Consider the following 23,500-nt stretch of genomic DNA (forward strand, 5'->3'; position numbering starts at 1 on the left):
TCTGTCTCTCTACATTCCTGGGTCAGTTTGTTGTTTCTCTCTCTCTCTACATTCCCGGGTCAGTTTGTTGTCTCTCTCTCTCTACATTCCCGGGTCAGTTTGTTGTTTCTCTGTCTCTCTACATTCCCGGGTCAGTTTGTTGTTTCTCTGTCTCTCTACATTCCCGGGTCAGTTTGTTGTTTCTCTCTCTCTCTACATTCCCGGGTCAGTTTGTTGTCTCTCTCTCTCTACATTCCCGGGTCAGTTTGTTGTTTCTCTCTCTCTCTACATTCCGGGTCAGTGTGTTGTTTCTCTCTCTCTCTACATTCCCGGGTTTGTGTGTTGTTTCTCTGTCTGTCTACATTCCTGGGTCAGTTTGTTGTCTCTCTGTCTCTCTACATTCCCGTGTCACTTTGTTGTCTCTCTGTCTCTCTACATTCCCGGGTCAGTTTGTTGTCTCTCTGTCTCTCTACATTCCCGGGTCATTTTGTTGTTTCTGTCTCTCTCTACATTCCCGGGTCAGTTTGTTGTTTCTCTGTCTCTCTATATTCCCGGGTCAGTTAGTTGTCTCTCTGTCTCTCTACATTCCCGGGTCAGTTTGTTGTTTCTCTCTCTCTCTACATTCCCGGGTCAGTTTGTTGTTTCGCTCTCTCTCTACATTCCTGGGTCAGTTTGTTGTTTCTCACTCTCTCTACATTCCCGGGTCAGTTTGTTGTTTCTCTCTCTCCCTATATTCCCGTGTCAGTTTGTTGTTTCGCTCTTTCTCTACATTCCCGGGTCAGTGTGTTGTTTCTCTGTCTCTCTACATTCCCGGGTCAGTTTGTTGTTTCTCTGTCTCTCTACATTCCTGGGTCAGTTTGTTGTTTCTCTGTCTCTCTATATTCCCGGGTCAGTGTGTTGTCTCTCTCTCTCTACATTCCCGGGTCAGTGTGTTGTTTCTCTGTCTCTCTACATTCCCGGGTCAGTTTGTTGTTTCTCTGTCTCTCTACATTCCTGGGTCAGTTTGTTGTTTCTCTGTCTCTCTACATTCCCGGGTCAGTTTGTTGTTTCGCTCTCTCTCTACATTCCTGGGTCAGTTTGTTGTTTCTCACTCTCTCTACATTCCTGGGTCAGTTTGTTGTTTCTCTCTCTCCCTATATTCCCGTGTCAGTTTGTTGTTTCGCTCTTTCTCTACATTCCCGGGTCAGTGTGTTGTTTCTCTGTCTCTCTACATTCCCGGGTCAGTTTGTTGTTTCTCTGTCTCTCTACATTCCTGGGTCAGTTTGTTGTTTCTCTGTCTCTCTATATTCCCGGGTCAGTGTGTTGTCTCTCTCTCTCTACATTCCCGGGTCAGTGTGTTGTTTCTCTGTCTCTCTACATTCCCGGGTCAGTTTGTTGTTTCTCTGTCTCTCTACATTCCTGGGTCAGTTTGTTGTTTCTCTGTCTCTCTACATTCCCGGGTCAGTTTGTTGTTTCTCTGTCTCTCTACATTCCTGGGTCAGTTTGTTGTCTCTCTCTCTCTACATTCCCGGGTCAGTTTGTTGTTTCTCTCTCTCTCTACATTCCCGGGTCAGTTTGTTGTCTCTCTCTCTCTACATTCCCGGGTCAGTGTGTTGTTTCTCTCTCTCTCTACATTCCCGGGTTAGTGTGTTGTTTCTCTGTCTGTCTACATTCCTGGGTCAGTTTGTTGTCTCTCTGTCTCTCTACATTCCCGTGTCACTTTGTTGTGTCTCTGTCTCTCTACATTCCTGGGTCAGTTTGTTGTCTCTCTCTCTCTACATTCCCGGGTCAGTTTGTTGTTTCTCTCTCTCTCTACATTCCCGGGTCAGTTTGTTGTCTCTCTCTCTCTACATTCCCGGGTCAGTGTGTTGTTTCTCTCTCTCTCTACATTCCCGGGTTAGTGTGTTGTTTCTCTGTCTGTCTACATTCCTGGGTCAGTTTGTTGTCTCTCTGTCTCTCTACATTCCCGTGTCACTTTGTTGTGTCTCTGTCTCTCTATATTCCCGGGTCAGTTTGTTGTGTCTCTCTCTCTCTACATTCCCGGGTCAGTTCGTTGTTCCTCTGTCTGTCTACATTCCCGGGTCAGTTTGTTGTTTCTCTGTCTCTCTATATTCCCGGGTCAGTTTGTTGTCTCTCTGTCTCTCTACATTCCCGGGTCATTTTGTTGTTTCTGTCTCTCTCTACATTCCCGGGTCAGTTTGTTGTTTCTCTCTCTCTCTACATTCCTGGGTCAGTTTGTTGTCTCTCTGTCTCTCTACATTCCAGTGTCACTTTGTTGTGTCTCTGTCTCTCTATATTCCCGGGTCAGTTTGTTGTGTCTCTCTCTCTCTACATTCCCGGGTCAGTTTGTTGTTCCTCTGTCTGTCTACATTCCTGGGTCAGTTTGTTGTCTCTCTGTCTCTCTACATTCCCGGGTCAGTTTGTTGTCTCTCTGTCTCTCTACATTCCCGGGTCATTTTGTTGTTTCTGTCTCTCTCTACATTCCCGGGTCAGTTTGTTGTCTCTCTGTCTCTCTACATTCCCGGGTCAGTTTGTTGTTTCTCTGTCTCTCTATATTCCCGGGTCAGTGTGTTGTCTCTCTCTCTCTACATTCCCGGGTCAGTTTGTTGTTCCTCTGTCTGTCTACATACCTGGGTCAGTTTGTTGTCTCTCTGTCTCTCTACATTCCCGGGTCAGTTTGTTGTCTCTCTGTCTCTCTACATTCCCGGGTCATTTTGTTGTTTCTGTCTCTCTCTACATTCCCGGGTCAGTTTGTTGTTTCTCTGTCTCTCTACATTCCCGGGTCAGTGTGTTGTCTCTCTGTCTCTCTACATTCCTGGGTCAGTTTGTTGTTTCTCTGTCTCTCTATATTCCCGGGTCAGTGTGTTGTCTCTCTCTCTCTACATTCCCGGGTCAGTGTGTTGTTTCTCTGTCTCTCTACATTCCCGGGTCAGTTTGTTGTTTCTCTGTCTCTCTACATTCCTGGGTCAGTTTGTTGTTTCTCTGTCTCTCTATATTCCCGGGTCAGTGTGTTGTCTCTCTCTCTCTACATTCCCGGGTCAGTGTGTTGTTTCTCTGTCTCTCTACATTCCCGGGTCAGTTTGTTGTTTCTCTGTCTCTCTACATTCCTGGGTCAGTTTGTTGTTTCTCTGTCTCTCTACATTCCCGGGTCAGTTTGTTGTTTCTCTGTCTCTCTACATTCCTGGGTCAGTTTGTTGTCTCTCTCTCTCTACATTCCCGGGTCAGTTTGTTGTTTCTCTCTCTCTCTACATTCCCGGGTCAGTTTGTTGTCTCTCTCTCTCTACATTCCCGGGTCAGTGTGTTGTTTCTCTCTCTCTCTACATTCCCGGGTTAGTGTGTTGTTTCTCTGTCTGTCTACATTCCTGGGTCAGTTTGTTGTCTCTCTGTCTCTCTACATTCCCGTGTCACTTTGTTGTGTCTCTGTCTCTCTATATTCCCGGGTCAGTTTGTTGTGTCTCTCTCTCTCTACATTCCCGGGTCAGTTCGTTGTTCCTCTGTCTGTCTACATTCCTGGGTCAGTTTGTTGTCTATTTGTCTCTCTACATTCCCGGGTCAGTTTGTTGTCTCTCTGTCTCTCTACATTCTCGGGTCATTTTGTTGTTTCTGTCTCTCTCTACATTCCCGGGTCAGTTTGTTGTTTCTCTGTCTCTCTATATTCCCGGGTCAGTGTGTTGTCTCTCTGTCTCTCTACATTCCCGGGTCAGTTTGTTGTTTCTCTCTCTCTCTACATTCCCGGGTCAGTTTGTTGTTTCGCTCTCTCTCTACATTCCCGGGTCAGTGTGTTGTTTCTCTGTCTCTCTACATTCCCGGGTCAGTTTGTTGTTTCTCTCTCTCTCTACATTCCCGGGTCAGTTTGTTGTTTCTCTCTCTCTCTACATTCCCGGGTCAGTTTGTTGTTTCGCTCTCTCTCTATATTCCCGGGTCAGTTTGTTGTTTCTCTCTCTCCCTATATTCCCGGGTCAGATTGTTGTTTCGCTCTTTCTCTACATTCCCGGGTCAGTGTGTTGTTTCGCTCTCTCTCGATATTCCCGGGTCAGTTTGTTGTTTCCCTCTCTCTCTACATTCCCGGGTCAGTTTGTTGTTTCGCTCTCTCTCTACATTCCCGGGTCAGTGTGTTGTTTCGCTCTCTCTCTACATTCCCGGGTCAGTTTGTTGTTTCGCTCTCTCTCTATATTCCCGGGTCAGTTTGTTGTTTCTCTCTCTCCCTATATTCCCGGGTCAGTGTGTTGTTTCGCTCTCTCTCGATATTCCCGGGTCAGTTTGTTGTTTCCCTCTCTCTCGATATTCCCGGGTCAGTTTGTTGTTTCCCTCTCTCTCTACATTCATAGAACATAGAACATAGAACATAGAAGGATACAGCGCAGTACAGGCCCTTCGGCCCTCGATGTTGCGCCGACCGAATCCTACCTAACCTATACTAGCCCAATAACTTCCAAATGCCTATCCAATGCCCGCTTAAATGACCATAAAGAAGGAGAGTTCACCACTGATACGGGCAGGGCATTCCATGAACTCACAACCCGCTGTGTGAAGAATCTACCCCTAACATCTGTCCTATACCTACCACCCCTTAATTTAAAGCTATGTCCCCTAGTAACACCTGACTCCATTAGCGGTAAAAGGTTCTTAGTATCTACCCTATCTAAACCCCTAATCATCTTATACACTTCTATCAGATCTCCCCTAAACCTTCTCTTCTCCAATGAGAACAGCCCCAAGTGCCTCAGCCTTTCCTCATAAGATTTTCCTACCATTCCAGGCAACATCCTGGTAAACCTCCTCTGCACTCGTTCTAAAGCTTCCACATCCTTCCTATAGTATGGCGACCAAAACTGCACACAATACTCCAGATGAGGCCGCACCAGAGTCTTATACAACTGCAACATGACCTCAGGACTCCGGAACTCAATTCCTCTGCCAATAAAGCCCAGTACACCATATGCCTTCCTCACAGCACTATTTACCTGGGTGGCAACTTTCAGAGATCTGTGTACATGGACACCAAGATCCCTCTGCTCATCCACACTACCAAGTAGCCTACCATTAGCCCAGTAATCCATCATCTTGTTATTCCTACCAAAGTGAACGACTTCGCACTTAGCTACATTGAATTCCATTTGCCACATTTCCGCCCAGCTCTGCAACTTATCTATATCCCGCTGTAACCTACCACTTCCTTCCTCACTATCCACAACTCCACCGACTTTTGTGTCATCCGCAAACTTGCTTACCCAGCTTTCAAGTCCTTCCTCTAGATCATTTATAAAGATAACAAAAAGCAATGGTCCCAAAACAGATCCTTGTGGTACACCGCTAGTAACTGCGCTCCAAGATGAACATAATCCATCAACTACTACCCTCTGTCTCCTTCCAGCCAGCCAATTCCTAATCCAAACCTCTAATGTATCCTCAATGCCATACCTCCGAAGTTTTAGCATTAGCCTACCATGGGGAACCTTATCGAACGCCTTACTAAAATCCATATACACAACATCTACTGCTTTACCCTCATCCACTTCCTTGGTCACCTTCTCAAAGAACTCAATAAGGTTTGTGAGGCACGACCTGCCCTTCACAAAACCATGCTGGCTATCCCTGATCACGTTATTCCTACCCAGATGTTCATAAATCTTATCCCTTACCATTCTCTCTAAGACTTTGCCCACCACTGAAGTCAGACTCACTGGCCTATAGTTGCTAGGGCTATCCCTACTCCCTTTCTTGAACAATGGGACCACATTCGCTATCCTCCAGTCCTCTGGTACTATTCCTGTTGACAACGACGACATAAAAATCCAGGCCAATGGCTCTGCTATCTCCTCCCTAGCTTCCCATAGGATCCTGGGGTAAATGCCATCAGGCCCAGGAGACTTATCTATATTCATCCTTTCCAATATTCCCAAAACCTCTTCCCTGCATATTTCCAGGGCATCCATTCTAATTATTTGTGATTCCATATTCACATCAGCAACAGTGTCCTGTTCCTGAGTGAACACTGATGAAAAGTACTGATTTAATGTCTCTCCAATCTCCTCCGCCTCCACACACAACTTCCCACTACTATCCTTGACTGGACCGATACCTACCCTAGTCATCCTTTTATTCTTGACATACCTATAGAAAGCCTTTGGGTTTTCCCTAATCCTACCAGCTAAAGACTTTTCATGTCCCCTTCTCGCTTCTCTTAGCTCCCTCTTTAGCTCCTTCCTGGCTACCTTATAACTCTCAATCGCCCCTACTGAACCTTCACGCCTCATCTTTACATATGCCGCCTTCTTCCCTTTCACAAGGGACTCCAATTCCTTACTAAACCACGGCTGCCTCACAAGGCCCTTTACACCATGCCTGACTGGTACATACCTATCGAGGACACGCAGTAGCTGCTCCTTGAACACTCCCCACATCTCATTAGTGTTCTTCTCTTGAAGCCTGTTTTTCCAATCCACACATCCTAAGTCATGCCTCACTGCATCATAATTTCCCTGCCCCCATCTATAGCTCTTGCCCTGCGGCACACGATTATCCCTCTCCATCACTAAAGTAAAAGTCACCGAGTTGTGGTCACTGTCCCCGAAGTGCTCACCTACCTCCAAGTCTAACACCTGGCCTGGTTCATTACCTAGAACCAAATCCAATATAGCCTCCCCTCTTGTTGGCCTGTCGACATATTGTGTCAGGAAACCCTCCTGCACACATTGTACAAACACCGACCCATCTAATGAACTCGAGCTATAGCTCTCCCAGTCAATATCTGGGAAGTTAAAGTCCCCCATAACAACCACCCTGCTACCTTCACTCTTTTCCTGAATCATCCTCGCAATCATTCCCGGGTCAATTTGTTGTTTCTCTCTCTCTCTACATTCCCGGGTCAGTGTGTCGTTTCTCTCTCTCTCTACATTCCAGGCTCAGTTCGTTGTTTCTCTCTCTCTCTACATTCCCGGGTCAGTGTGTTGTTTCGCTCTCTCTCGATATTCCCGGGTCAGTTTGTTGTTTCCCTCTCTCTCTACGTTCCCGGGTCAGCTTGTAGTTTCTCTCTCTCTCTACATTCCCGGGTCAGTTTGTTGTTTCTCTCTCTCTCTACATTCCCGGGTCAGTTTGTAGTTTCTCTCTCTCTCTACATTCCCGGGTCAGTTTGTTGTGTCTCTGTCTCTCTATATTCCCGGGTCAGTTTGTTGTGTCTCTGTCTCTCTACATTCCCGGGTCAGTTTGTTGTTTCTCTCTCTCTCTACATTCCCGGGTCAGTGTGTTGTTTCGCTCTCCCTCTATATTCCCGGGTCAGTTCGTTGTTTCCCTCTATCTCGATATTCCCGGGTCACTTTGTTGTTTCTCTCTCTCCCTATATTCCCGGGTCAGTTTGTTGTCTCTCTCTCTCTCTCTACATTCCCGGGTCACTGTGTGGGTTCTCTTTGTCTCTATATTCCCGGTTCAGTTTGTTGTTTCTCTGTCTCTCTATATTCCCGGGTCAGTTTGTTGTTTCTCTGTCTCTCTACATTCCCGGGTCACTTTGTTGTTTCTCTCTCTCTCGATATTCCCGGGTCAGTTTGTTGTTTCGCTCTCTCTCTATATTCTCGGGTCAGTTTGTTGTTTCTCTGTCTCTCTACATTCCCGGGTCAGTTTGTTGTGTCTCTGTCTCTCTACGTTCCCGGGTCAGTTTGTTGTTTCTCTCTCTCTCTACATTCCCGGGTCAGTTTGTTGTTTCGCTCTCTCTCTATATTCACGGGTCAGTTTGTTGTGTCTCTGTCTCTCTACATTCCTGGGTCAGATTGTTGATTCTCTGTCTCTCTACATTCACGGGTCAGTTTGTTGTTCCTCTCTCTCTCGACATTCCCGGGTCAGTTTGTTGTGTCTCTGTCTCTCTATATTCACGGGTCAGTTTGTTGTTTCTCTCTCTCTCTATATTCCCGGGTCAGTTTGTTGTGTCTCTGTCTCTCTACATTCCCGGGTCAGTTTGTTGTTTCTCTCTCTCTCTACATTCCCGGGTCAGTTTGTTGTGTCTCTGTCTCTCTATATTCACGGGTCAGTTTGTTGTTTCTCTGTCTCTCTACATTCCCGGGTCAGTTTGTAGTTTCTCTCTCTCTCTGCATTCCCAGGTCAGTTTGTTTCTTCTCTCTCTCTCGATATTCCCGAGTCAGTTTGTTGTTTCTCTCTTTCTCTACATTCCCGGGTCAGTTTGTTGTCTCTCTGTCTCTCTACATTCCCGGGTCAGTTTGTTGTTTCTCTGTCTCTCTCTACATTCCCGGGTCAGTTTGTTGTTTCTCTCTCTCTCTACATTCCCGGGTCAGTTTGTTGTCTTTCTCTCTCTCTACATTCCCGGGTCAGTTTGTTGTTTCTCTGTCTCTCTACATTCCCGGGTCAGTGTGTTGTCTCTCTCTCTCTCTACATTCCCGGGTCAGTTTGTTGTTTCTCTCTCTCTCTACATTCCCGGATCAGTTTGTTGTTTCTCTCTCTCTCTACATTCCCGGGTCAGTTTGTTGTTTCTCTGTCTCTCTACATTCCCGGGTCAGTGTGTTGTCTCTCTCTCTCTCTACATTCCCGGGTCAGTTTGTTGTTTCTCTCTCTCTCTACATTCCCGGGTCAGTTTGTTGTTTCTCTGTCTCTCTATATTCCCGGGTCAGTTTGTTGTTTCTCTGTCTCTCTACATTCCCGGGTCAGTTTGTTGTTTCTCTCTCTCTCTACATTCCCGGGTCAGTTTGTTGTTTCTCTGTCTCTCTACATTCCCGGGTCAGTTTGTTGTTTCTCTCTCTCTCTACATTCCCGGGTCAGTTTGTTGTTTCTCTGTCTCTCTGCATTCCCGGGTCAGTTTGTTGTCTCTCTGTCTCTCTACATTCCCGGGTCAGTTTGTTGTTTCTCTCTCTCTCTACATTCCCGGGTCAGTGTGTTGTTTCTCTGTCTCTCTACATTCCCGGGTCAGTTTGTTGTTTCTCTCTCTCTCTCTACATTCCCGGGTCAGTGTGTTGTCTCTCTCTCTCTCTATATTCCCGGGTCAGTTTGTTGTTTCTCTCTCTCTCTACATTCCCGGGTCAGTGTGTTGTTTCTCTGTCTCTCTACATTCCCGGGTCAGTTTGTTGTTTCTCTCTCTCTCTACATTCCCGGGTCAGTTTGTTGTTTCTCTGTCTCTCTACATTCCCGGGTCAGTGTGTTGTCTCTCTCTCTCTCTACATTCCCGGGTCAGTGTGTTGTCTCTCTCTCTCTCTACATTCCCGGGTCAGTTTGTTGTTTCTCTGTCTCTCTACATTCCCGGGTCAGTTTGTTGTGTCTCTGTCTCTCTACATTCCTGGGTCAGTTTGTTGTGTCTCTGTCTCTCTACATTCCCGGGTCAGTTTGTTGTTTCTCTGTCTCTCTACATTCCCGGGTCAGTTTCTTGTTTCTCTCTCTCACTACATTCCCGGGTCAGTTTCTTGTTTCTCTCTCTCTTTACATTCCCGGGTCAGTTTGTTATGTCTCTGTCTCTCTACATTCCCGGGTCAGTTTGTTGTTTCTCTCTCTCTCTCTACATTCCCGGGTCAGTTTGTTGTGTCTCTGTCTCTCTACATTCCCGGGTCAGTGTGTTGTGTCTCTGTCTCTCTACATTCCCGGGTCAGTTTGTTGTCTCTCTCTCTCTACATTCCCGGGTCAGTTTGTTGTGTTTCTGTCTCTCTACATTCCCGGGTCAGTTTGTTGTCTCTCTCTCTCTCTACATTCCCGGGTCAGTTTGTTGTCTGTCTGTCTCTCTACATTCCCGGGTCAGTTTGTTGTCTCTCTGTCTCTCTTCATTCCCGGGTCAGTGTGTTGTGTCTCTGTCTCTCTACATTCCCGGGTCAGTTTGTTGTCTCTCTCTCTCTACATTCCCGGGTCAGTTTGTTGTCTCTCTCTCTCTCTACATTCCCGGGTCAGTTTGTTGTCTCTCTCTCTCTACATTCCCGGGTCAATTTGTTGTGTTTCTGTCTCTCTACATTCCCGGGTCATTTTGTTGTCTCTCTGTCTCTCTACATTCCCGGGTCAGTTTGTTGTCTCTCTCTCTCTCTCTACATTCCCGGGTCAGTTTGTTGTTTCTCTCTCTCTCTACATTCCCGGGTCAGTTTGTTGTGTCTCTGTCTCTCTGCATTCCCGGGTCAGTTTGTTGTTTCTCCGTCTCTCTACATTCCCGGGTCAGTTTGTTGTTTCTCTCTCTCTCTACATTCCTGGGTCAGTTTGTTGTCTCTCTGTCTCTCTACATTCCCGGGTCAGTTTGTTGTTTCTCCGTCTCTCTACATTCCCGGGTCAGTTTGTTGTTTCTCTCTCTCTCTACATTCCCGGGTCAGTTTGTTGTTTCTCTGTCTCTCTACATTCCCGGGTCAGTTTGTTGTTTCTCCGTCTCTCTACATTCCCGGGTCAGTTTGTTGTTTCTCTGTCTCTCTACATTCCCGGGTCAGTTTGTTGTTTCCCTCTCTCTCTACATTCCCGGGTCAGTGTGTTGTGTCTCTGTCTCTCTACATTCCCGGGTCAGTTTGTTGTTTCCCTCTCTCTCTACATTCCCGGGTCACTTTGTTGTTTCCCTCTCTCTCTACATTCCTGGGTCAGTTTGTTGTGTCTCTCTCTTTACATTCCCGGGTCAGTTTGTTGTTTCTCGCTCTCTCTACATTCCTGGGTCAGTGTGTTGATTCTCTCTCTCTCTACATTCCCGGGTCAGTGTGTTGTGTGTCTCTCTCTCTACATTCCCGGGTCACTTTGTTGTTTCTCTCTCTCTCTACATTCCCGGGTCAGTTTGTTGTTTTTCTCTCTCTCTCTACATTCCCGGGTCAGTTTGTTGATTCTCTGTCTCTCTACATTCCCGGGTCAGTTTGTTGTTTCTCTCTCTCTCTACATTCCCGGGTCAGTTTGTTGTTTCTCTGTCTCTCTGCATTCCCGGGTCAGTGTGTTGTTTCTCTCTCTCTCTACATTCCCGGGTCAGTTTGTTGTGTCTCTGTCTCTCTACATTCCCAGGTCAGTTTGTTGTCTCTCTGTCTCTCTACATTCCCGGGTCAGTTTGTTGTTTCTCTCTCTCTCTACATTCCCGGGTCAGTTTGTTGTTTCTCTGTCTCTCTACATTCCTGGGTCAGTTTGTTGTCTCTCTGTCTCTCTACATTCCCGGGTCAGTTTGTTGTTTCTCTCTCTCTCTACATTCCCGGGTCAGTTTGTTGTGTCTCTGTCTCTCTACATTCCCGGGTCAGTTTGTTGTTTCTCCGTCTCTCTACATTCCCGGGTCAGTTTGTTGTTTCTCTCTCTCTCTACATTCCCGGGTCAGTTTGTTGTTTCTCTCTCTCTCTACATTCCCGGGTCAGTTTGTTGTTTCTCTGTCTCTCTACATTCCCGGGTCAGTTTGTTGTTTCTCTGTCTCTCTACATTCCCGGGTCATTTTGTTGTCTCTCTGTCTCTCTACATTCCCGGGTCAGTTTGTTGTTTTTCTCTCTCTCTATATTCCCGGCTCAGTTTGTTGTTTCTCTCTCTCTCTACATTCCCCGGTCAGTTTGTTGTGCCTCTCTGTCTCTCTACATTCCCGGGTCAGTTTGTTGTTTCTCTCTCTCTCTACATTCCCGGGTCAGTTTGTTGTTTCTCTGTCTCTCTACATTCCCGGGTCAGTGTGTTGTTTCTCTCTCTCTCTATATTCCCGGCTCAGTTTGTTGTTTCTCTGTCTCTCTACATTCCCGGGTCAGTTTGTTGTTTCTCTCTCTCTCTACATTCCCGGGTCAGTTTGTTGTGTCTCTCTCTCTCTACATTCCTGGGTCAGTTTGTTGTCTCTCTGTCTCTCTACATTCCTGGGTCAGTTTGTTGTTTCTCTCTCTCTCTACATTCCCGGGTCAGTTTGTTGTGTCTCTCTCTCTCTGCATTCCTGGGTCAGTTTGTTGTTTCCCTCTCTCTCTGCATTCCCGGGTCAGTTTGTTGTTTCTCTCTCTCTCTACATTCCCGGGTCAGTTTGTTGTTTCCCTCTCTCTCTATATTCCCGGGTCAGTTTGTTGTTTCTCTCTCTCTCTACATTCCCGGGTCAGTTTGTTGTTTCCCTCTCTCTCTATATTCCCGGGTCAGTTTGTTGTTTCTCTCTCTCTCTACATTCCCGGGTCAGTTTGTTGTTTCCCTCTCTCTCTATATTCCCGGGTCAGTTTGTTGTTTCTCTCTCTCTCTACATTCCCGGGTCAGTTTGTTGTTTCCCTCTCTCTCTATATTCCCGGGTCAGTTTGTTGTTTCTCTCACTCTCTACATTCCCGGGTCAGTTTGTTGTTTCCCTCTCTCTCTATATTCCCGGGTCAGTTTGTTGTTTCTCTCTCTCTCTACATTCCCGGGTCAGTTTGTTGTTTCCCTCTCTCTCTATATTCCCGGGTCAGTTTGTTGTTTCTCTCTCTCTCTACATTCCCGGGTCAGTTTGTTGTTTCCCTCTCTCTCTATATTCCCGGGTCAGTTTGTTGTTTCTCTCTCTCTCTACATTCCCGGGTCAGTTTGTTGTTTCCCTCTCTCTCTATATTCCCGGGTCAGTTTGTTGTTTCCCTCTCTCTCTACATTCCCGGGTCAGTTTGTTGTTTCTCTCTCTCTCTACATTCCCGGGTCAGTTTGTTGTTTCCCTCTCTCTCTATATTCCCGGGTCAGTTTGTTGTCTCTCTGTCTCTCTACATTCCCGGGTCAGTTTGTTGTTTCTCTCTCTCTCTACATTCCCGGGTCAGTTTGTTGTTTCTCTCTCTCTCTACATTCCCGGGTCAGTTTGTTGTTTCTCTCTCTCTCTACATTCCTGGGTCAGTTTGTTGTGTCTCTCTCTCTCTACATTCCCGGGTCAGTTTGTTGTTTCTCTCTCTCTCTACATTCCCGGGTCAGTTTGTTGTTTCCCTCTCTCTCTACATTCCCGGGTCAGTTTGTTGTGTCTCTGTCTCTCTACATTCCCGGGTCAGTTTGTTGTGTCTCTCTCTCTCTACATTCCCGGGTCAGTTTGTTGTGTCTCTCTCTCTCTACATTCCCGGGTCAGTTTGTTGTTTCCCTCTCTCTCTACATTCCTGGGTCAGTTTGTTGTTTCTCTCTCTCTCTACATTCCCGGGTCAGTTTGTTGTTTCCCTCTCTCTCTATATTCCCGGGTCAGTTTGTTGTTTCTCTCTCTCTCTGCATTCCCGGGTCAGTTTGTTGTTTCCCTCTCTCTCTATATTCCCGGGTCAGTTTGTTGTTTCTCTCTCTCTCTGCATTCCCGGGTCAGTTTGTTGTTTCTCTGTCTCTCTACATTCCCGGGTCAGTTTGTTGTTTCTCTCTCTCTCTATATTCCCGGGTCAGTTTGTTGTTTCTCTCTCTCTCTGCATTCCCGGGTCAGTTTGTTGTTTCTCTGTCTCTCTACATTCCCGGGTCAGTTTGTTGTTTCTCTCTCTCTCTACATTCCCGGGTCAGTTTGTTGTTTCTCTCTCTCTCTACATTCCCGGGTCAGTTTGTTGTTTCTCTCTCTCTCTACATTCCCGGGTCAGTTTGTTGTTTCTCTCTCTCTCTACATTCCCGGGTCAGTTTGTTGTTTCTCTCTCTCTCTACATTCCCGGGTCAGTGTGTTGTCTCATTCTCTCTGTTTCTTCTCAGTTCTGTGTACTGTCACTTTGCCTGCCTCTATTCCCAGTTCAGTGATTTGTCACTGTCTGTCCCTCTCTCTGTTCCCATTTCATTTTGTTGTCACTCTGTCTCACTCTCCGATACCATTTCAGTGTGTTGTCACTCAGTCCCTCTCTCGTCACCGTTTAGTATGTTGTTACTCTCTGTTTTTCTCTGTCTCTCTCTCTCCCCCATTCCCAGTTCACTGTTGCTCTTTCTCTTTCTATTCACAGTTCAGTATATACTGTCAAGAGTAGATTGCTACAGATGCTGGAATCTCTGCTGAAAACAAGAGATGCTGGATTTTACATTGGTTCAACCAGCATCCGTGGAGAGAGAGAGCAAGCTAATGTTTTGAGTTGAGCTGATTCTGTATTAGAGCTCTGATGAAGTGCCATCTAGAAACATTAGCTTGCTCTCTTCATGGATCTGCTGTGATCTCCAGCATTTATTGTTTTCAGTGTTCATTCCCTGTTCATTGTGTTGACACTCTCTCTTTTCCCAGTTCAGTGCGAAGTCTTTCTGTGCCTCTCTGTTCCAGTTCAGTGGCGTATCACTCTGTCCATCTCTCTATCTTCCCAGTTTGATTTGTTGTGTCTGTCTCTCTATTCCCAATTCAGTTTGTAGTCACCCTGTCGCAGTCTGTTCCCAGTTGAGTGTTTTCTCATTTTCCCCCCTCTTTCTGTTTCCAGTTCAGTTGTTGTAGTTCTGTTTGCCTTGATTCCCAGTGTAGTATGTTGTTATGCTGTCTCTGTCTACTCCCAGTTCAGTTTGTTGTCACACTGTCTCGCTATCTCTATTCCCAGTTCAGCACATTGTCACTCTCTCTCTCTCTCTATTGCCCGTTCATTGTGTTGTCACTGACTCTCTCTGTGTGTATTCGCAGTTCAGTATGATGGTCCTCTAACTCCCTCTTGTCACAATTCAGTGTGTTGTCCCTCTGTCTTCATTTCAAGTTCCATTTGATGTCACTCTCTGTCTCTCTATCTCTTCATTCCCTCTATATTCCATCTATATTCCCAGTTCAGTTTGTTGTTACTCTATCTCTCTTTTTATCCACTCTAACACGTTTCAACTGTCTTTCTCTATTCTCAGATCTTTGCCACTCTGTCTCTCTCTATATATTCCCAAGCCAGTGTGTTGTTTCCCTTTGTCTATTCCAATTTTAATGTGTTATCACTCTCTCACTCTCTATTAACATTTCCATACGTCTCCTGTTATTCTCAGTTCAGCACATTGTTATTCTCTCTCTATTGCCAGTGCAGTGTGTTGTCATACTGACTCACTCTCTCTCTCTCTCTTATATCTGTTCCCAGTTCAGTGTGTTATCTCTCTGTATTTCCAAAATTAGAATGGTGCTGGAAAAGCACAGCAGGTCAGGCAGCACCCGAGGAACAGGAAAATCGATGTTTCAAGCAAAAGCCCTTCATCAGGAATCAGGCTCCTGCCAAAAACGACGATTTTCCTGCTCTTCGGATGCTGTCTGACCTGCTGTGCTTTTCCAGCACCACTCTAATTTTGACTCTTAACTCCAGCATCTGCAGTCCTCACTTTCACCTCTCTGTATTCCCAGTTCAGTGTGTTGTCAATCTGTCTGTTTGTCTGTCTGTCCCAATTCCATGCTGGGTCTGTTATCACTTTGTCTATTTCCATTTTCAGTTCCGTGTGTTGTTACTCTGTCATGATCTTGTCACAATTTAGTGTGTTGTCACTCTGTCTGTCTCTTTCCCAGTTCAATGTGTCGTTACTCTATCTCTCTTTTGTCACAATCTGGTGTGTTATCACTCTGTCTCTGTCTCTCTATTCCCTGTTCCATCTGTTATCACTCTCCCTCAGTCTATTCCCAGTTCAGTTTGTAGTCCCTCTCTCTCTCTCTGTATTCCCAGTTCAGTGTGTTATTACTCTTTCTTGCTGTTTTCCTAGTACAGTGTGTTGTCTCTCTGTCTTTCTCTGTTCCCAGTTCTGTGTGTTGTTACTCTGCTGCTTCTATGCCCAGTTTATTGTGTTGTCATTCCATATGTCTCTGTTCCCTCTTCAGTGTATTGTCGCTCTGTGATTGTCTTTCCTAGGAGGTGTGTTTGTTACTCTGCCTGTCTCTATTCCGAATTCAGTGTGTTGTGCCTGTGTCTGTGTCTATCTCTGTTTCCAGTTCATTCCGTGGTCTCTCTGTGTCTCTCTGTCTGCAATCCCAGTTCAGTGTGTTAGAACTCTGTCACTCTCTTGTCACAATTTAGTGTTTAATCATTCTGTCTTTCTCATCCTCTCTCTCTCACTATTCCCAGTTATCATTCTCTGTCTCTCTTTCTATTCCCAGTTCAGTTTGTAGTCGCTCCATCTCTTATATTCCCAGTTCAGTGTATTGTTACCCTGTCTCTCTCTGTCCCCAGTACAGTGTGTATTCTCTCTGTCAGCCTCTATTCACATTTCAGTTTGTTTTCAGTCTGTCTGTCACTGGTACAATGTGTTGTCACTCTCTCTCTCTCTCTGTACAGCCAGTTCACTGTGTTCTGACTCTGTCTTCCCCCGCCCCTCCCCAACCCCCCACTTCTCTCCCTTTGTATTCCCACTTCCGTGTGTTGTCACTCTGCTGTCTCTATTCTTAATTCACTGTGTTGTGACTGTCTATCTTTACTCACAGGTCAGTGTCTCTCCATATTCCCAGTTCAGTATGGTGTCTCTCTGTCTTTCTCTGTTCTCTGTACAGTACATTGCAACTCTTCTGTTTCGATTCCAGATTGTTGTGTTTGTACTCTGTCACACTCTGCCTGTCTCTATTCCCGAATCAGTGTTATGTCACTCTGTCTGTCTGTCTCTCTCTCTCTCCCTGTGTATTGCTAGTTCAGTGTGTGGTGGCTCAGTCTCTAACCCTCTATTCCCAGTTCAGTGTGCTGTCACTCTGTGTCTCTCTATTTCCAGTTCACAGTGTTGTTACACTAACACTCCCTTATTCCAACACAGTGTGTCATGTCTCTGTCTTTCTGTATTCCCATTTCACTGTGTAGTCACTCTGTCTCTCTTACTCTCTCTAATCCCATTTCAGTGTGTTGTCACTCTGTCTCCTTTCTTTCCAACTTGACTTTGTTTTCAATGTCTCACTTTGTATTCCCTGTCAGTATGTAGTCACCCTCTCGCTCTCTCTCTCTCTCTCTCTTCCCTGTTCAGTGTGTAGTTGCTTTGTTTCTCTCTATCCCCAGTTCAGTGTGTTTCTCTTTGTCTCTATTCCTATTTCAGTATGTCACCGCTCTTTGACTCCCTTTTCGCAATTCAGTATGTTATCTCCCTGTCGCTCTGTAATCCCAGTTCGCTCTCTATTCCCAGTTCAGTATGTTGTCTCCCTGTCGCTCTGTAATCCCAGTTCAGTATGTTGTCTCCCTGTTGCTCTGTATTCCCAGTTCAGTATGCTATCTCCCTGTTGCTCTGTATTCCCAGTTCAGTATGCTATCTCCCTGTTGCTCTGTAATCCCAGTTCAGTATGTTATCTCCCTGTTGCTCTGTATTCCCAGTTCAGTATGTTATCTCCCTGTTGCTCTGTATTCCCAGTTCAGTATGCTATCTCCCTGTCGCTCTGTAATCCCAGTTCAGTATGCTATCTCCCTGTTGCTCTGTAATCCCAGTTCAGTATGCTATCTCCCTGTCGCTCTGTAATCCCAGTTCAGTATGTTATCTCCCTGTCGCTCTGTATTCCCAGTTCAGTATGCTATCTCCCTGTCGCTCTGTAATCCCAGTTCAGTGTGTTGTTACTCTTTCTCACTCTTTTCCCAGTCCTGTGTGTTGTCTCTCTGACTTTCTCTCTATTCTCAGTTCTGTCTGTCTGTCACTCTGCCTGCATGTATTCCAACTTCAGTGTATTGTTACTCTATCTGTCTGTACACAGTTCAATGTCCTGTCACTCTGTCTGTCTCTATTCTGGTTCATTGTGGTCTCACTCTGTGTGATGTTTTATCACTCTGTCTCACTCTCTCTGTCTATGTGTTGCCAGTTCAGTTGTGGCTCTGTCTCTACACTGAGTTCAGTGTGTTGCTCTCTTTCAGTCCCTCTGTATTCCTTTGTCAGTGTGTTGTTGCTGTGACTCTCTTTTCCCAGTTCACTGGTGCCTCTCTCTGTCTCTATTCCCAGTTCCATTCGTTGTCATTCTCTCTCTCGCTATGCCCATTTCAGTTTGTAGTCGCTCTCTCTTTCCCTATTCCCATTTCAGTGAGTTGTCTCTCTGTCTCTCTCTTTTCCCAGTTCAGTGGGTTATCATTCTGCCTGCCTCTATTTGCACTTCAGTGTGTTCTCACTCGGCCTGTCTCTGTCTCTATTCCCAGTTTAGTGTCACGCCACTCTGTCTATCTCTCGCTATACCACCATGGTGTGTTGCCTCTCTCTCTCTGTCTCTCTGTATGTTCTGTGTGTTGTCAATCTATCTCTCTCTCTCTTCCAATTTTATTGTGTTGTCATTCTTTCACTCTCTATTTCTGTTTCAGTTAGTTATTGCTCTGTATTCCCAGTTCAGTGTCATTCTGTCTCTCTCCCTCTCTCTCTATTGCCAGTTTATTGTGTTGTCACTCGTCTCTCTCTCTCTCTGTATCACTAGTTCAGTGTGCTGTGGCTGTCTCTCTCTCTCTCTCTCTCTCTGTCTCTATTCACAGTTCAGTGTTATGTCACTCCGTCTCCCTCTCTATTGTCAGTATCATGTAGTCACTCTGTGTGTGTGTGTCTCTTTCTGTAATGTCACTTCAGTATGCAGTTCCTCTGTCTCTCTCTCTCCCTCTCTATTCCCAGTTCAATCTGTTGTTATCTGTCTGTCTGTTTCTCTTTTTCTTCTTTGTGCTGCCAGTTTGGTATATTGTGGCTCTGTCTCTCTCCTCATTGCCAATTCAGTGTGTTCTAGCTCTGTCTGTCTGTCTCTCTCTCTACTCCCAGTTCAGTGTGTTGGCACACAGTTTCTGTCTGTTCCAGTACAGTGTGTCATTACTGTATGTCTCTGTTCTCCCAAGTAACAGTGTTGTCTCCCTGGTGCTCTGTATTCCCAGTTCAGTGTGTTGGTACTTGTCTCTCTGTATTGTCTGTTCAGTGTGTTGTCACTCTATCTTTCTGTTTGAAGTTTAGTGTGCTGTCACTCTCTCACTCTCTATTCCCAGTTCAGTGTGTTGTTTCTCTGTCTTTCTCTGTTCCCAGTTCTGTGTATTGTCATTCTGTCAGTTTCTATTCACACTTTTCAGTGTGTTGTTACTCTGCTGTCTCTCTCTCTCTCTCTCTCTCTCTGTATTGCCACTTCAGTGTGTTGTGGCTCCGTATCTATTGCTCTATTCCCAGTCCCAGGTGCAATCGCTCTCTCTCTCTCTCTCTCTCTCTGTGTTCCCAGCTCAGTGTGTTGTCTCTCTCTCTCTCTCTCTCTCTCTCTTTTCAGTTCAGTGTGTTGCTACTCTATCTCGCTCTTTTACAGTTGTCTCTATGTCTCTCTCTGTTCCCAGCTCAATGTGCTGTCACTCTGTCTCTTTCTCTCTTTTTAGTTCAGTGTGTTGCTACACTGTCTCACTCTTTTACAGTTGTCTCTATGTCTCTCTCTGTTCCCAGCTCAGTGTGTTGTCTCTCTCTCTCTCTCTGTTCCCAGCTCAGTGTGTTGTCACTCTGTCTCTGTCTCACTGTATTTCCAGATGATGTCATGTCCCTCTGTCTGTCTCTGTTTCAGCTCATTGGGTTGTCACTCTGTCTGTCTCTGCCTCAATTCAGTGTGTTGTTTCTCTGTTTCTCTCTCTGTTGCCAGTGCAGTGTGTTGTCCCTCTGTCTCTCTCTGTGTCTGTCTTTATTCCCAGTTCAGTGTGTGGTGGCTCTGTCTTTCTCTCTCTCTATTCCCAGTTCAATGTATTGTCACTCAGTTTCCTCATAATCCAGTTCAGCGTGTTGCTGTCTCTGTCTCTAGTTATTCCTATTTCAGTGTGTTGTCAATCTGAATCTCTCTATTCCCACTTCAATATGTTGTCACTATGTCTGTCTCTATTCCGATTTCAATGTTTTGTCACTCTCTCACTGTCCCTCTCTTCCCAGCTCAGTTGTGGTCAGACTCTGTCACTCACTCTCTCTCCATTCTCAGTTCAGTGTGTTGTCACTCACTCTCTCCCCATTCTCAGTTCAGTGTGTTGTCACTCACTCTCTCCCCATTCTCAGTTCAGTGTGTTGTCACTCACTCTCTCCCCATTCTCAGTTCAGTGTGTTGTCACTCACTCTCTCTCCATTCTCAGTTCAGTGTGTTGTCACTCACTCTCTCCCCATTCTCAGTTCAGTGTGTTGTCACTCACTCTCTCCCCATTCTCAGTTCAGTGTGTTGTCACTCACTCTCTCCCCATTCTCAGTTCAGTGTGTTGTCACTCACTCTCTCCCCATTCTCAGTTCAGTGTGTTGTCACTCACTCTCTCTCCATTCTCAGTTCAGTGTGTTGTCACTCACTCTCTCTCCATTCTCAGTTCAGTGTGTTGTCACTCACTCTCTCTCCATTCTCAGTTCAGTGTGTTGTCACTCACTCTCTCCCCATTCTCAGTTCAGTGTGTTGTCACTCACTCTCTCTCCATTCTCAGTTCAGTGTGTTGTCACTCACTCTCTCCCCATTCTCAGTTCAGTGTGTTGTCACTCACTCTCTCTCCATTCTCAGTTCAGTCTGTTTGTATGGGCTTTATTGTTATTACTTATATGATCCCGGTGAAAAGTTTATAAGCCTCCTCATACAGCTCCATCTGAGGTAACAGATCCTTCAGAGCAAGTTCTGAAGAAAAGGAAATTAGAAAATTAAGAAATAAAATGTTGAGCTTTGCAAATTTGTAGGAATTAATTAGAAAATTAGAAAAAAAAATCAGAATAATAGTCCCTTCAAACCAGATAGTGAGAGAGAGTCCTCGCTGGCACCAATCCTTCAGTCTGCACTGGCCCATGACACCGAACTATACCAGACTTCACCTCAAGGTGTTAACATTGTCAGACCGCCCTGGAATCCCCTCAAGACGAGAAGTCCCCAATCAGCCGAAAGACCATCATGCTGGCCCAACAGACCACCACATCCCACCAAACAGCCACTGTGACGAGACAGGAAACCGCCGCGCCAGGAAAACAAAGGGTTGTCACTCTGTCTCTATTCCCAATTCATTGCTGTCTCTCTCTGTTCCAAGGACAGTGTGTTGACTCTGTCCCTGTTCCCAATTCCGTATCCTGTTGCTCTGTCTCTCTCTCTCTCTATCCCCAGTACCATGTTCCATCTCTCTGTCTCTCTATTTCCAGTTCACTGTGTTATCACTCTCCCTCCCTCTTTGTTCTAAGTACAGTGTGTCTGTCTCTATTCCCAGTTCAGTGTGTTGTCACGCTGTCTCTCTCTTTCTCTCTCTCCCTACTTCCAGTACATTGTGTTGTCACTCAGTTTCTCCATTTCCAGTTCAATGTGTGTGATGCTGTCTCTCTCCCTATTCCCAGTTAAATGTCTTTTTGGTCTGTTTCTCTCGTCACAGTTTAGTGTATTGTCTCTCTCTCTCTCTCTCTCTCGTTCACTGTTCTCTGTTCGGTATGTTGTCAGTCTGTCTCTCTCACTATTGCCAGTTCAGTATTTTGTTACTCTATTTCCAGTTTTGTGTGTTGTCACACTGTCTGTCTCTCTCTATCCCAAGTTCAATGTGTAGTTGCTCGGTGTGTGTCTCTCTCTCACTCTATTCCCAATTCAGTACATTGTCCCTGTGTTGCCTTCTGTTCCCAGTTCAGTCCGCTGTCAGTCTGTCTCAGTCTCTCTCTATTCAGTGTTTTGTCATTCTTTCTTTCTGTCTCTATTTTCTGTTCAGTGCATTGTCACTCTCTCACACTGTCTGTTCCTAGTTCAGTGTGTTGTCACTGTCTCTCTCCAATCCCAGTTCTGTGTGGTGTCACTCTGTCTCTCTCTATTCCCAGTTTAATCTATTATTCCCTCTGTCACTCCCTATTCCCTATTTCTTTTCAGACTAACCTGTGGGTATTGTTGTGTTGCTGCAGATTTTCCTCTTCCAGTTACTAAGGGGCCTGGCTTACTGTCATAGCCGTAAAGTGCTGCACCGAGACCTGAAACCTCAGAACCTCCTGATCAGTGACAGGGGAGAACTCAAGCTCGCTGACTTTGGTGTGTAACAGTTCACAACAACGACGACTACTACTGTGTGTGTGTCTGTGTGTGTGTGTGTCTGTGCATGTGCGCATGTGTATGCGAATTTGTATGTGTGTGTGTATGTGTTTGTGCGTGTGCGTGCGTGTCTGTGTCTGTGCATGTGCGCGGGTCTATGTGTGTACACGTGTCTGTGCTTGTGTGTGTGTCTGTGCATCTGTGCGTGCGCGTGTGTATGTGTCTTTGTGTGTCTGTCTGTGCGTGTGTGTGCATCTGTGTCTGTGCATGTGTGCGCGTGTCTGTCTGTGCGTGTGCACGTGTCTGTGCGTGTGTGTGTCTGTGCATGTGCGCGCGTGTCTGTGTGTCTGTGCACATCTGTGTGTGTTTGTGCGTGTCTGTGCACGTGCGTGTGTCTGTGCGTGTGCGCGCATTTGTGTGTCTGTGCATGTGCATGTGTCCGTGCATGTGCACGTGTATCTGTGTGTGTACACGTGTGTCTGTCTGTTTGTGTGTATGTGGGTGGTTGTATGTGGGTAATTGTGAGTATGGGCGATGTCAAAGGTGGGAGGTGGGGAATGTGAGCATGAAGGGGTGTGTGAGTGTGAGGCAGCGTGTGAATGTGAGAGGGACTGTATGAGTGTGTGAGGGGGTGTGTGATTGAGGGAGTGTATGTGTGTACGGGGGGGTGTTAATGAGAGTGGATTGCATATGGGAGTGAGAAGGCATGTATGAATATCTGCAGCTGGATGACACTGGGTTGGAGTTGCTGGCTGGGATTCGTGCTCCTGTGTGAGGTGATAACTCTTAGTGCTTTGATGCTAGATCAGGACAAAGGGGTGAAAATCCCATTTGAACCAGAAATGTTCTGTGAGCCTCTGTACAGCATGTAGAGCTCAGGGAGTTGATGTGGTATGCTGGGAAAGACTTCTATAACGTACAGGAAGAAGAGAATCTTACCTCTCTCAGAGGAAAGTGGCTCTGGCTACTCTGAGCTGAGGACCATTGGCTGAGACAAAACAGTGAACAGGAAGAGGTATCCCTTCCCCGTCGATCTCAGTGAGCTCAATGGAAGTCAACTCCCGCTCTCCAACAGTTACAGTTCCAATGACCTGACTATTATGAAGAAGTGCTGCTTTGTCAGGGGCCACAGTTTGACCAAATGGGACTCAGTGCCTTTGGTATCAGCTGACCGTCCCTTAGCTTCCAGAATCTAACTTATCCTCAGGTTTTTGCTCTGTTTATGGGGATTACTGGCTGGGACAGCATTTATTGCCGGCCCCTAGTTGCCCTTGAGAAGGTGGGGGTGAGCTGTCTTCTTGAATTACTGCAGTCCACCAGCTGTGGGTTGACCCACAAGTCATTAGGAAGGGAATTCCAGGATTTTGACCCAGTGACAGTGATGCAATGACGAAACATTTCCAAGTCAGGATGGTGGGCGGCTTGGAGGAGGACTTGCAGTGGGTGGCACTCCCATGTAACTGCTGCCCTTGTCCTCTGGCTGGAAGTGGCTGTGGGTTTGGAAGGGGCTGTCTGAGGATCTGCTGTGTATTTCTCTGTCTGTGTGATCCACGGCCTGAATGTTGACCTTTCCTTTTGCAGGATTGGCTCGTGCCAAGTCTGTTCCTACAAAGACCTACTCAAATGAAGTGGTGACGCTGTGGTACCGTCCTCCAGATGTTCTCCTGGGCTCAACAGAGTACTCTACACCCATTGACATGTGGTGAGGCCTTGGTTCACATGGCCTGACATTTCACCCAGCTTTCCATGTCACTATTCCCACACCAGCTAACCCTGTAGCAGTCCAGCTCCTTTTACAATGCTGTTTACTGATTCGCTGTGTCAACTACCCCAACCACCCTCCTCCTGTCTCCTCTCACCACTCTCTCCTCCTCCTGTCATGTCCCCTCA

At 46.2% G+C, this 23,500-nt stretch overlaps 1 protein-coding gene across 2 annotated transcripts in view; it reads left to right on the forward strand.

Moving 5' to 3' along the window:
* The window catches only part of LOC132822185 (cyclin-dependent kinase 17-like), a 638,730-nt gene that overhangs the window by 588,254 nt on the left and 26,976 nt on the right, over positions 1 to 23,500 (forward strand). For both annotated transcript variants that reach the window (XM_060835260.1, XM_060835263.1), the window contains exons 9-10: positions 21,487 to 21,610; positions 23,192 to 23,312. In XM_060835260.1, the coding sequence (XP_060691243.1) occupies positions 21,487 to 21,610; positions 23,192 to 23,312 (245 nt within the window). The remainder of the gene's footprint in view (positions 1 to 21,486; positions 21,611 to 23,191; positions 23,313 to 23,500) is intronic.

Source organism: Hemiscyllium ocellatum, chromosome 14, assembly GCF_020745735.1.
Source record: "Hemiscyllium ocellatum isolate sHemOce1 chromosome 14, sHemOce1.pat.X.cur, whole genome shotgun sequence".
In the NCBI taxonomy this organism is placed as follows: domain Eukaryota; kingdom Metazoa; phylum Chordata; class Chondrichthyes; order Orectolobiformes; family Hemiscylliidae; genus Hemiscyllium; species Hemiscyllium ocellatum.